Source organism: Myotis myotis, unplaced genomic scaffold (assembly GCF_014108235.1).
Source record: "Myotis myotis isolate mMyoMyo1 unplaced genomic scaffold, mMyoMyo1.p scaffold_m19_p_9, whole genome shotgun sequence".
NCBI lineage: Eukaryota > Metazoa > Chordata > Mammalia > Chiroptera > Vespertilionidae > Myotis > Myotis myotis.
The window spans coordinates 52,735,006-52,749,093 of NW_023416401.1; the positions used below are offsets into that span (position 1 = coordinate 52,735,006).

The 14,088-nt window shown below is 46.6% G+C and overlaps 1 protein-coding gene across 1 annotated transcript in view; it reads left to right on the forward strand.

Annotated features, from left to right (window-relative positions):
- Positions 1 to 14,088, forward strand: part of ALPK2 (alpha kinase 2) — a 102,319-nt gene that overhangs the window by 17,142 nt on the left and 71,089 nt on the right. The window contains exons 2-3 of the mRNA XM_036322817.1: positions 1,449 to 1,576; positions 4,890 to 5,007. Of these exons, the coding sequence (XP_036178710.1) occupies positions 1,468 to 1,576; positions 4,890 to 5,007 (227 nt within the window). The 5' untranslated portion in view covers positions 1,449 to 1,467. The remainder of the gene's footprint in view (positions 1 to 1,448; positions 1,577 to 4,889; positions 5,008 to 14,088) is intronic.

A 14,088-nucleotide genomic window follows, 5' to 3' on the forward strand; every position in this document is an offset into this window, starting at 1 on the left:
CAACTCTGGACAGAGCAAAATTTCTCCAAGCTCAGGGCACCACAAAGGCTAGATTGGGCAGAGTGGTGCTAGCACTGTGCCCGGAGGATGGGGTGCCAAGGGTCCCCTGGGTTCAGACAGAACTGGTTCTCAGGGCTGCCCCAGATCTGTGTGAGTTGTGCACAGCACAGCCATGAAGGGCAGCCTAGGGCAGCAGTCACTTGAGCTTCATGATGGTGAACAAGGGTTGAACCTCTCGAAGCCTCACTGTCCTCATCTGTAAGATGCAGAAGGGGCTGAAACCACTAGGTAGTTTAAAGAGATGGAATGAATAACACACCTGGCGACCAATCAGATGTTAAGGTCGACTTGTAGCAATGAAAGCATGTTTGTGGGAAAACACTGTCATCACCCTCCGGGGATACCTGTCTAATGCTCTTGCGGGCAGTACTTTCCCAATTTCAGAACACCTCCCACCTGGAGATTCCTTTGCATTTAATCAGCTCTTCTTTTTGGAGGCAAATATGCACTTTTTGAGTCTAATATGGAGAGACTTGGAGGAGAGAAAGAGAAATGAGAGGAGGTGGCCCCAGCTGTGGCTCATGAGTGTCTTTCCTGTCCATCTGGGCTCTGGCTGTCCTGCCATCCTCTAGGACTGGGGGTTCTCAACCAGGGCTGCCCTTCCCCAGGGACATTGACAATGTCTGCGGACATTTTTGATTGTCACCACTTCGGGGAGGGTTGCAACTGGCATCCAGTGGGTTGAAGCCAGGGATTTGGCTATATATCCTACAACGCACAGGACAGACCCCACAACAAAGTGCCGGGCCCACATGCCAACAGTGCTGTGGTGAGAAAGCCTGTCTGAGTGTCACCAGTGAAGGGGGCTCTTGCCCCCTCCCCGCAAGATAGCAATCAAGAGAGGAGGCGAAACAGATTTAAAAATAGAGGTTTACTGCCCAGCCGGCGTGGCTCAGTGGTTGACCTATGAACCAGGAGGTCGCGGTTGGATTCCTGGTCAGGGCACATGCCTGGGTTGTGGGCTTGATCCCCAGTATAGGGCATGCAGGAGGCAGCCGATCAATAATTCTCATTGTTGATGTTTCTCTCTCTCTCACTCTCTCTTCCTCTCTGAAATCAATAAAAATATATTTAAAAAAATAAGAGGTTTACTGAAAACAAGGTGGGAGGACAGGAGGAAGGGAGGAGCTTGATGAATCAAGAGAGCGCACTCTAACGAAAGCCTGGCTTCCAGAACTGGGCCTGTACTGGCTTGTATAGGGCTGGCTTCACACAGGCGCAGAGGGCGCTCTTTGCTTTCCAGGTTCCACTGGTGTGAGCGCCAATCCCAGCCTTGGATAAGCCCGGGAGCAGCACCACACTCCTTCTCCTTCTCCATTTCTCTAACTCCTGGGAAAGTCAGACGAGTCCCCAAACAAATGGTGATGCTGGGCACCTTTATTTTTCAGATCCACGTGGCATGAGAGGATGACGGACACAGGAGGGCCTCAGAGGCGCACACTGTGTTTCTTATCCATGCTGCTCTCCCAGAAGGTTCCTGAGAAGTCAGACACCGTGCTTCGCTGCATAATATCTGGTAACAATCACTAGCCGATCGCCCCCTGACATCTATCTCCCTGCCGATCAGGTTCTTTGGCCCACAAAGGCATGACTAAAACATTACCTGGGAAAATTACCTGGGAAGTTTATTCCAAGTAGCCAGTTGAGCAATTAAACCTATGATTTTTTTTCCCCCTAAAAGATTTCACTTCCTGGACACATTTACTGATCATCACTTCATGTTGTGGTTCTTGGTTAGGCAACTTCCACACTGGTTGTTTTTCCAGATAATCCTCCCTTAATTTCCTGTGGCCCATGGGAGTGTGTGAATAACCTCACCTCAGACCATTTATTGACCCCTTCTTCCATTGTCCTTTTATTGCTATCCCCAAACTGGCTAAATTCATGTCCCCACTGCTTACCTTCTTCGGGTGTGCTAGTCAGCAGTGAAAAGGTTAACACCAGGCAGAGGTGCCCAGTGGAGGAAAAGGAGGGGCCTGGAATTCCTCCTGGGCCAGAGAATAAATCGCCCAGAGCTGACTCAGAATTTGTACAACCCGCGCCCCCCCCCCCCCGGCCCCCCAACCGCCCCCCCCCCCCACACACACATGTGGAAAGGATTGATGAAAAGAAAGTAGAAGAATAATTGGGTAGGAAAGTGGAATCTTGTACCTGGTGCACTGTTTTCTTTCTTTCTTGGATTATGGCTCTACCCTCAAAAACACGGAGGCCCCAGTGGTGTTTTGTGAGGACAGACAGAAAACTCTTCTCTCCCTGATCCCTTCTTCTAAGTCTGGAGAGTGGGGCCAGCCTCTGAAATGGTGGCACTTCCTTAGCCAGAGTCCTAGCAGAGTCTGGTCTGTCTGGACGCTGGAGTGTAGGATGTGCCCTCAGCCTCTCCAAGCCCAGAGCTAGACCCCTTTCTTTCTTGGGGTATGTCCATAGCCATTCAGATAGAGGGACAGGCACAGCTCCACTCCTGAGCTTCAGAACGGGGCCCTGTTATCTCCCCAGAAAGCCCCAGTGTTTGGACATACCCTATATTCCCGCCCCCGCCCCCTAACCACCACCCCCCTCCACCCTTCGCCGCCACACACACATATTAGCTAAGTTCTTGTGAAAAGTTGGAGGTGGGTCTCAATCTGTGGCCTGCAGGTAGGTTTTAAAAACAAAGGTAGGATTTTGGGGAGGTTTCCAGCAAACAGAGGGAGAAAAGAGAACCACCCACAAGGTACAATTCACTGTGCAAGTCTCATTTCTGGCTGATTGCTCAGATCTGTATCGCACAAAGGGAAACAAACCGTCAGCCACGGAGCAGCTGGAGGATCACTGAGCTCTGGTCAGGCTGAATGGAACACCGGAGCCCCAGGGAGCACAACGAGGGCCCCGGAACCAGCTCATGCATACTTTGCTTACTTTCTTCGAAAAAGTCACGCACACACACAAAAAGAGCAATTCAATGCTCCCTAAAAAGGAATAGAATAAAACAGACTCAAAGGGAGATGCAGACTGATGGGAACAGGTGGAAATGAATTATGGCCAGCAACCTCTTTGATGGCTTCTCAGGGAAGCTCATTTTTGGTGGTTTAGTCATTTGTCTGAAAGAGATTCAGCCACACACTGCGGATGAAGGACGAGTCCTTGCATGCAGGTCTGTCTGCTCCTGGCTCCAGAGACTGATTATTCAGGCGCCTGCCTGGAGGGGGAGGCAAAGAGAAACACCCGCAGTTGCCACTCAGCACATTCATGGTGTTGGCACAGAGGTAGTCCTGCCGGGAGACCCCAAGTTAGATGAGACATGGACAGGGAGAGAGGGTGGGCTCTGAGCAGTCCCAGGTATCTCCAAGGTTCGGATCTCAGAAGAACATAGAGTCCTTCTCTTAGTGGTGTCTGGAGTTGCTTGCCAAAAATCATGAGATAAATAAGACAGAAAATGTAAGACTGTTCCTAGGATGGACTGAGAAAGGTGTATTTTTCCGAATACCAGACTTTCCTCCTGTGCCTATAGCACATTCCAATTCATTTTCTTCTTTTTTTAATTTAAAGTGTTTATTCTTTAAAGTATTACATGAGTCTCCTTTTCCCTCATTGACCTCTTCTTCTCTGCTCCCAGCCCCCAGCACATGCCTCCCCCCCTACTGTCTGTGTCCATTGCTTATGCTCATATGCATGCATACAAGTCCTTCAGTTGATCTCTTACATCTATGTTCATAGCAGCACAATTTACAATAGCTAGGATTTGGAAACAGCCTTAGTGCTGCCCATCAGCAGATGAGTGGATTAAGAACGTGGTACAGTTACACAATGGAATACTACGCTGCTGTAAAAAAGAAGGAATTCTTACCATTTCCAACTCCTTTTCAATGACATGGAGGCTACTGAGAAAGCTCTTTGGGACACACTAGAACTTCCTGCCCCATCACAAGGGGGCGGGGGGGAAATCCCAAGGTGTGAATGGAATACCTGGGGCTTTACCAGATTAACCTACTCACATGACCTCCAGTTAATGATCACCAGTAAGATGAAAGTCTTCTGAGGGAGAAAGCGTAGGTCACTTTCTGTGGTGACGTCAGTCACACATGCACAGTACTGGCCTGGGACACCTACATTCCAGACTCCTTCACCCTCAGAAAGACACGGCACTTGCTAATCCACTTCATTCTTCTCTCTTCTGTACCATAACTTACAATCAGCTCTAAGTACTGTTAATGTATAACTTTGAGAAAGATAAAGTAACTCCTAAGCAAATATGAAATTAACATTTCAAAGATTTTTTTAAACTCTTTAAATAAAAAGGGAACCAGAAAGTATTGGGGCCTGATCAGAGAACATTTGAAGAATTAGGTATTAGTAGACAATTTAATAAAGGAACATTAGGCTAGGATTGCTGGGTTAGGTAAAACAGTGGCTAACGTCCTATCGGGGCAATAAGCCATAACTTAGGGAGTTAACTTTTCTGCCAGACACAGAGACTATTTGCAGGTCTATTGGACAAAAATCCACAAGTTTACATGTAAATTCACTAAAGGGGGAATTTTAATCAATAGTGATCATTGAGTGGAACTAAGTACATTTCCCTAGATAATTCTTTGATGGACCTCTGCTCCCATATGACATTGAAAGAAGATATTATCCATGGTTTGCCTTATTTCTAAGTTTTAGATAATTTTTCATAATAGTTTCTTGAGATTAGAGACAGCATTTTCCATTCTGTATGCCCCATCCCCACCTCAGCACAGCCCCAGGGTAGGCAGATAACATGCTTATTACCCATTCTTGTTCATAGCTTTATGAGGATTTTTTTTTTTGTAAAATTACTTAATAAGAATGTTCTTTTTCTGTATCATCAGGTCAGCCCAAGCCAGAGGTAACTTGGTATAAAAATGGTCAAACCATAGAAGAGGGCGACATTATTTCCAGTTATGAATTCTTCGAGAATCAGTATATCCATGTGTTACATCTCTATGGGTAAGTGGATGAGCCTCTGTGGACTGTCTACTAAGATCCCGGTATCCTGTCATGTGCTGGTTACGAAAAGACTGGCTCCTGTTTGCTCTTTGAGTCTCAGTTAGATGCTATTGGCAGGCATCAGCCTAGGCATCTGGCAACGAGTCAATGAGGATCCACCTGGTAATTGATCATATCCCCCTATTTGCTGCCATTGATGGAATCACAACTTCATCTAGAATTTTATTCAAGGTGGTCCAGCCATTTTCATTCATTAAATGAGCTTTTCATTTAATCTTCTCTCTGGACAGTTAAGAAGCACAATAGGATTTCAGCATTGTCATCCAGTCTTTCTTGTGTAAGAACGGAAGGAAGAAGTGACTGACCAGGATCCCACAGAATTATTCTAGGAAGTAGCATGGTCCAGCACAGTGGTTCCTAATTCTTTTTTGTTCCCCCTAGTAAAAGTTGGATGAAATCAGGAAGGCCCACATGTGAAGTAGAGAAAATGAGAACTTCTCTGCTTGAAGCTGGGTGGGTGTCTGTGTTCTCGGTCCCCATTGCTACCGAATTGGTCTCGATGTCCCCTATGGGGGCTGAGGAGCCTGAGGTTCTGCAGAGCATGCTACGACAATGACTGGCAGGCACGGTCACATGCCAGTAGCCTCCGATCTGAGAATAACAAAGTAAGGCTTGGGTCTGAATTCTGGCTCCACCATTTTCTGGCTGTGTGATGTTGGCTGGGCTGAGCCAGCTCAGCCAAGGGTTCGCAAGCCTGAGGGAGGGTGGTGAAGGATGAAGAAATGACAAAGAGAATAATCTGGGTGGATCTTCCTGTGCCTGGCTGCGGCCACAGAGAGAGATCCAGAGGCAAGCTGAGCCTTTATTTTATAGCCAGAGGTAAACAAGGTAGTGGTCACCATAGTTACAATGTTCTTGTGAGTTTCACTTGTTTTGGCAGCCCTTGCTACACCTCCCACAGCCCCTTAGCTACCTAGGAAGGATCTAAGGAGCGTCATAAGGTCAAGCCTAATTATGCTAAGAGGACTGTGCCCTCTAAGCTGGGACTTGTTTGTGGCTTTGCCAACAGGTCAGTCTGAGGCTTAACCCTATAACCACGCTCTACAGTTGGCCAGTTATTTACCCTCTCCAAGTCTCAATTTCTCCAAATAAAAGGGTGGCTAAGAAAATGAAATGATTTAATGCTCATAAAAGGCTTGTTACATAGTAGTAGTTCAATCAACACTAGCTTTCTTATCTCCCTATCCACTCTTTTGTTTCAAAGTAAGATCAGAGGTCATGGTTGAAATGCTTGACTCAACTGGCTTACAGTGTATCTGACCTTATATCCAATACATCCATTTATTCATCTAATATTTAATTTTAATAATATTCATAAAGCAGTTACTCTATGGCAGGCATGTTGCTTAATTTTAGGGGTAGAGATGAACAACAACAACATTGTCCACACTCTCATACAACTTCAAGTTCAGCATGGAAGACAAGTGGTGAACAAATCACGCCACCTTCTCCTCTCACTTCAATATACCAGGAGGCAGCCAACTGCCATGAGCTGCCCTTTCATCCATAGATTGGATTTTCCTGCTTCTTTCCAATTTTGCCAAGGCCTTCCCCTCCCTCTTCACCCCCCTCAACTTGGAGTCCACCTCCATGGTTCACAGGCAATTTTAGTCACCCACGGATCTGTCCAGCCTCAAGCATCTCCTCTCCTTTCCACAGGCCTCCTTTTGGGTGCTTATTTGTTGTCAGGAATGATGGACAGTTCAGTAGACTGTGGGCCTCTTAGGGGCAGGAATCCTCTCTGTTTCACACTAATGCACAGTGCTCGTAAAAGGCTTGTTGTGTAGAAGTAGTTCAATAAACACTAGCTTTTTCATCTCTTAAAGTTAGTCTTTGGGTCATTAAATGTGTTCCTAGATACTTCAAAGCTGTGTCTGTATTCCTCAAGGGCTTTTTTCTGGTTTAACAATTAATCTGCAGTCCTGCTCAGAGGCCAAGAACCCGTTGCCTTATTTTTGGACCTGCTGATCCTCACTCCTCATACCACTCCCATCTTGTGAAACTGTGTACTTGAGCCAATGAACGGCTTGGAGATGGATCAGTGCTGTTGGGACCTCTGCGTTTCCACAGGTCAGGTGTGCTGCGCAGGCAAGAGGAATGGAAAGCCAAGAAAACATTCCAAGGGAGGGAAACATCAATAACAGCGTGTTTTGCCCTGTAGAGTGAAAAAATTTTTTTTCCGAAAGTTGTGGGTGTTGGGAGGAAGGGAGGAAAATGCAAATAGATGTTTTCTACCTCATAGTGAAAGCAGGCTGTGAGACGCACATACAAATGGGGAACTGTGTTCTTGATGAACACAATTTAAAGAAAGGCAGCAGAGTGACAGATAAAAATCTGTCCAGGAACCCACACCTAGAGAGAGAGACTCCTCTCCGCAGCCTCTTCTGACAGTCACAATCGAGTCCCGCTGTGCTGAGAGGAGCACAGATTACCAGTGGTGCCGCAGGGAGGGTGAAGCAGCCCCTGGCTCTCCTTCAGCTCGGCCCTGGTGGGGACGAAGGCCAGGAGCAATGCCTGGTCCTGCAGGACAGTCAGTCCCTGGCTGGGTACAGGGAGGGCTCCTGGGGGCTGAGCAGCCTGAAGGAGAGAGAGGAGATGGAGGGCAGGTGGGGCTGGGCCCCGAGGGCCCCATGTGCCACAGTTAAGGACCCTGTTCCTTTCTCCTGAAAACATGCCGAGCCTGTGGAGGGGTTTGGGAGCAGCAGTGAGTCATGGATGGGAAGGTTTGCCTTTTTAGACCATTCCTCTGATGGTAGTTTGAGGTCAGATTGAAGGGTGATCCTGAACAAAGGCAGCAGGAGGAGGGGTCGAGGTCAAGCACAAGAGACGTTAGGCGGTAGAAGACCTTCCCTTCTCCAGCATTTCCCACAATTCCAAATTCCTCTCCCTTCCCTCCTGCTCACGTGGTGTGTGGTGGTCAGATGGAGCAGCTGACCACTCTCACCAGCATCAGGCCCAGTCCTGCGTGCCCATTCCGATTCCTTCGCCTGAAACATGCCCCCTCTCCCACTCCATTCTCCAACCCTCCTGAGCACAGGCACACAGATCCCAGGGCTTCGTGGACCAATCCCTGGCCCCTGAAAATGTTACTTACTGTCTCACTACTATTACCGCCTCAGAGGAATAGTCCCAAAGCATCTTCTATGAAATACTTCAGCATTTATCTCATATAATTTTTCTTTATAATTCTTTTTTGTTTGTTTGTTTCTGTCTGTGTTCCCAATAAACTGAAAGCTCCCTGAGGCCACTGTCTCCCCAGTACCTAGAGCAACTGGCACATAGCATGTGTTCAATAAACATTGGTTGCATTAAGTTAGTGACTTCTGTTTCGTTTATGTCCTCTCTTTGTTAGAATGTCAACTTGTGGGGGCAGGGACGGGGATTTCTATTATTTTGTATCCCCACAGCCTCATGTGTTTGGAAATAATAAAATTCCTCAAAGGCCACACTCTTCATGTCTTCCACTTATTAGCTGAGTGGTTGTAAGCAACTCAATTAACTTCTCTATGCTTCAGTTTCTTCCTCAGTAAAATAAGTTTTTGTGATTTAAATGAGATTATTCATGCATAATGGTTGGCAAAGTGTGCATGTTAGCCTGTGACAAATATTGTTATTGGTTAGTAGTTAATATCATTAAAAATATATTTTTATTGAGAGGAAGGGAGAGGGAAAAGGAGGGAGAGAAACATCAATGATGAGAGAGAATCATCAATTAGATGCCTCCTGCATGCACCCCACTGGGGATCAAGCCTGCAACCGGGGCATGTGCCCTGACCAGGAATCGAACTGTGACCTCCTGGTTCATAGGTTGATGCTCAACCACTGAGCCACACCAGCCGGCGGTAGTTAATATCATTTTACTGCCCACTCCCTGAAAGCATTTTGTTCCCAGAATTACTCAGAAAGAATTACTGTGTCCCAGTGTATAATACCAGCTGTATTTAGAGCCAGAATGTTTTTATGTGGCTAGTGTTGAAAAGTGTCAGTATCAGTGGAGAACTTTCAAAGGCAAGAAGGAAATGGATATTCAATAGGACAGCTGTAACCCAGACACAAGTATGGAAGCTGTTCAGTCACATGCCTTTGTACCTGAAACCCTGTTTGGATGGCTTTTGGAAGGTGGAACCCGTGACTTTAGTGAAGTCTTGGCCTTCTCAGTTATTCCTCACATCTGGGTGGATAGACCCCAGGAGTCTGTCTTACATACCCGAGGCCACTCTGGTTTGTGGTGGGCAAAGAGTGCCTAAGTGCCTATTGTCTGAGCCAAAGACCTTGGCCCCTGGGCCATCATCCTCTTTCTATACCCGATCACCCAGGTATCTAAAAAACATGAGTAGTTGGTGGTGAGTGAGGCTGGGCAAATGAGTGTAGATGAATCAGTTAAAAATACCTCTAATTCTTGCTAAAGGTAGAACTGTCACCATCAAGTTCACTTAAAGGACAGGAGATTATTTCTGCCAGTGAGAGCGAGGATCTGAAGCCAAGTTGTCTGGATTTAAATCCCTAATTTACCTCTTATGTGCTGTATCATCTTGGTGATAGATCATTCTCTCTCATCATTAATGTTTCTATCTCTCCTTTTCCCTCTCCCTTCCTCTCTGAAATCAATAAAAAATATATTTTTTAAAATGATATTAACTACTAACCAATAACAAGTCACTTAACCTCTCTGTGTCTCAGTTTCCTCATCTGCAAAATGGGGATAATGATAGGATCCACTTTATAGGGATGGTGTGGGGATTAAGCTAACACAGGCAAAGGATTTAGAATACTCTATTAATAATATTGTTTTGCACTTAACTGATTAGAAATAGGACTATTTGGAGGTAAGAAAGGTAGTTTAGTTTGGCAACATTCTCCTTCTTTGCTATTTCCCTCTTGGAAGATAAAATATAATTAACATGTTGGATCAAGGAATCATTGGGTAGAAATAAAGATGACTGAATCTTGCTGTGTGTTGGCATTTCATCCAAGGCTGGAAAGCATTTTGTGAACTCGGTGTTCCTGTGAGCTTAAGTAGGTGTAATGAGCCTTAAGGATGAGTGGTAGAGCTTCCCAGCACAGAGCCTAGGAGGCATCATTTTTCCTGAATGGACTCCACAGGCTGCTCCTGGCCGCTCCTCAGACCAGCTCATAGCGTTTCTTGAATGGTCCTGGAGGGTCTGACAGGAGATTGCCATTTCTTTCTTGGGGCAACAAGTCCCTGCCAGAATCCACCATCTGTCATCACATTCCTGTTCTAACTTTGGTAGTAAGTATCCCAGAGGAGTGACTGGTTCCCGAGACGCCGTGGGATGATCAGCTTTTCCTCCCTCAGCCTTTTCTAGCGATGGGACTGAGGGGGTTACTCCCACTGGTTGCTAACACTCAGGGCAAATCAATGTGAGTTTGGGGGCAGGTGACAGGTTGATCTGGGAGCCCCTCCCAAGGCTGTGGGAAAGGTGAATGGACCATTGAAAAAACTGGACATGCACTGAATGTCACTGAAAATGCCACTCCATCGACACCCTCTGAGGACTCAGGGCAGACCGGTTTTGGGGCCAACTGGGGTTCAGTCTTTGGAATCACGGCACCATGGGCCGACATTTCTGAGGACTGACAGATGGGGGTCTCGCTGACGCAGTCATCTCAGCGTTGACATTAGTGATCATTTGGCCTCCTCCCTCGTAAAGGTGAATATCATAAAGAGGTTACTTGACAAAGGCAGATACTAGGTAAGGGGCAGAGCTGGAACCAAATCAGGCCTGTGAGTCCGGGAAGGGCTTTGCTCTAACTCGGAGGAGAGGGGGCAGGGGACGCAGGACCAAGAACAAGGTTTGGTTTGGGAACATGTGTCTTTGTCCTGGCCAGCCAGCCCTATTTTCTGCATGTCGTGTACTTAGCTGAGGGCCTCGCATGAAATTTTCTTCCATCTTTGCCCCATCGCCCGCAGGCCCTCCTGCCCCTGCCTCTCCTCTCCATCCTCCCATTGCTCTATAGCAGAGTTCTCTGCGAATTGCTGTTTGTCTTGGACCCCGTGCCTCCTCTCCACCTGCCTCCAGACTCTATCCCTTCTGATTGCCTGGCTTACCCTCTCCAAAATGCAGGTACAGTTGCCTTTTTCAGAAAACTACAAGGTTGAGCCAGTCTTAGCACCTTCAACCCCCCAGCTCCTGAGACATCAATCCCATACATGGGTGGGGACGGCCAATGCTGTGGATCCAGCCCAGACCTCCTGCGGACCACACCTGAGCCCCAGATGAACCCAAGAATGGGCTCAACCCCTGACCTAGACCCTGCCTGTATTAGTCAGATCACAAATACCACAGACTTGAGGGCTTAAAGAACAGACCTCTATTTTTCATAGTTCTCGAGGCTGGAAGTCGGAGATCAGGGTACCAGCATGGTGGGGTTCTGGAAAGAGCCCTCTTTCAGGCTTGCAGACAACTGTCTTCTTGCTGTATCCTCACATGACAGAGAGAGAGGGAGGAAGGGAAGGAGGGAGGGAGACAGGGTGAGACCGAGCCAGCCAGTTCTGGTATCTCTTTTTATAAAAGGCCACTAATCCCATTATGAGGACCCCACCCTCATGACTTCACCTAAACCAGTGGTTGGCAAACTGCCGCTCTCGAGCCACATGTGGCTCTTTGGCCCCTTGAGTGTGGCCACGAAGTTTCAATTGCACTGTACGTGCACGCCCGCACGTGGTATTTTGTGGAAGAGCCACACTCAAGGGGCTGCAGTTTGCCAACCACTGACCTAAACCCAATTCTTCTCAAAGTCCCCATTTCCAGATACCATCACATTGGGGGTTATGGCTTCAACATACAAATTTTAGGTGAACACAATTCAGTCCATAGGATTGCCTCAACTATGGAAGGTGTTCAGAGAGCCCCATTGGTTAAGAATCAGAGATGTTGCAGCTCTCTGTGGGGTTATATGTGGATAGTTAAGAGGGCTGGCTTTAGAGTCATACTGCCTGGGTTCAAGTCTTGGCCCTACTTCTTATTCAGGCATGTTTTTTATCCTCTATCAGCCTCTGTTCTATATCTATAAACTTGGAATAATAATAGTATCTACTTGGCAGGTTTGGGCGAAGATTAAATACACAGAAGGTTTTTGAACAGAGCCTAGCAAATGCTAAGTAAATGTCAACTCTTTTTACAGAGGTCTTCTGTGTTTTGTTAGATACAGTCACTCTTGGTCATAAGAGTTTGAAAGTGGAATCAGGCTGCCTGCCCATTTCAGAGAAGATAGGGACAAATAGATCTTCAAATTCTTGAATGAGAATCTTTGTGTGGATTCCAGAGCTGAGTTAGTGTGACTGCTCCTTTTATAAGTGCTGAGAAGCCAGGCTCAGGCCAAAGACCTGGACTCTACCTGGTAGTCAGGACAGATGCAAGACTGTACCTGAAGCTTGGGGCAATTATTTAGAACAGATCTTGAATCATTAGCTCAGCTCTGAGCCATTACAGAGCTCAAAGGTCTTACTAGTAATCAGGCCTAGAAGTGTGCTGCCACAGGGCCTTTGCCCATGCCCTTCCTGCTACCTGGAATGTTCTTTCTCTAGATCAGCGGTTGTCAACTGGTGGTCCGCGGACCACTGATGGTCTGTGAGGTCCGAAAGGTTGGCAATCACTGCTCCAGATAGTCCATAGCTCGTTCTCTTACTTCCTTCAGGTTTCTGCTCAAAATCACCTGATAACTGAACCCTTTTTGACCAGCCATCTAAAATAGCCCCACCTGCCCCCAGCATGTCCTTCCCTCTTTATCTTGCTATATTTTTTACATAGCACATGACATAGTGTGTATGTGTGTATATATGCACATATTTAACAGCTTCATGTAGGAATAAATGACATGCAATGAACTGTACACATTTAAAGTGCTCAGTTTGGTTAAGCTTTGACACATGGGCACGCCCATGAAGCCATCACCACTGTCAAGATAGAGAACATAAATATTACCCTCAATGCCCCTTTGCAATTTGCTTTCCTACCCCTGTCTCCCCACCATCCTCACACAATAGCCACTTTGCTTTTGGTCCCTGGAGACTAATTTCTAGATTTTTCTAGTCTTTTCTAGACTTTTATATAAATGCAACCAAAGAGAATGTGCTGCTTTGTAGCTGGCTTCTTTCACACCACTCAATTATCTCAAGAATCATGCGTGTTGTTTGTTGTAGTAGTGTTGTTGAGCAGTGTTTCAGTGTTTCATCGTTTGGACCTGCCAACAATTTGTTACTCCATTCATCTGTTGATGGACACTTGGGTTGTTCCCAGTCATGATGTGTATTTATTGTTGCTTATTGTGAATCTCCCCCAACTGGAATGTAAGTTCCATTGAAGCAGAGACTTGTCTGATCTGTTCCCTGTTGTGCGTCCAGCGCCCAGCTCAGGGCCTGTCTCTCAGCAGGCATTCACTAGAGATTTGTGGGAAGAATTAATTATACAGCGTTCAGTGCTTTCATTACATTCTTCACTGAGTCCTGCCCTGCGGGGAGGGGAAAGGCTGGTAGGGTTCAGGCATATTAAATACCATTGGTTGAAGATTCTTTAAAAAATCGCCGAAGCAGGCAGCTCACTCTGCCCTCCCCACCTTGGCCTTTCTTCCCTGAAACAGGCCATGAATCTCCCAGGGAGGGAAGACATTATTTTCACCAGAGACGAGGAATTTGGGACAATAAATCCATACACACAAACTTTGTTAAACCAATCCTTTTCTTCCTAGTTATGTCTTCACCATTTACTTCCTCCAACCCAAACCCTATTGTCAGTTCTCTACACATTGATTGTTTCTTTGTCTAAAAGGTATAAAAATAAAAGCTACCTGCTCTTGCCACTTCTTTGTGTCTTCGTTCTCTTGTGAAGGCTCCCATGGACATGGACAAAGTCAATAAAGTGTGTCAGCTTTTCTCCTGTTAATCTGTCCTTGTCAGTTTACTTTTCAGACCCAGCAGGGACCCTAAGAGGGCCACAGACAACTTTCTCCTGCAGAGTCGTTCCATGGGCAGCCCTCTGAGCCTGGGGACATGATCTGAAT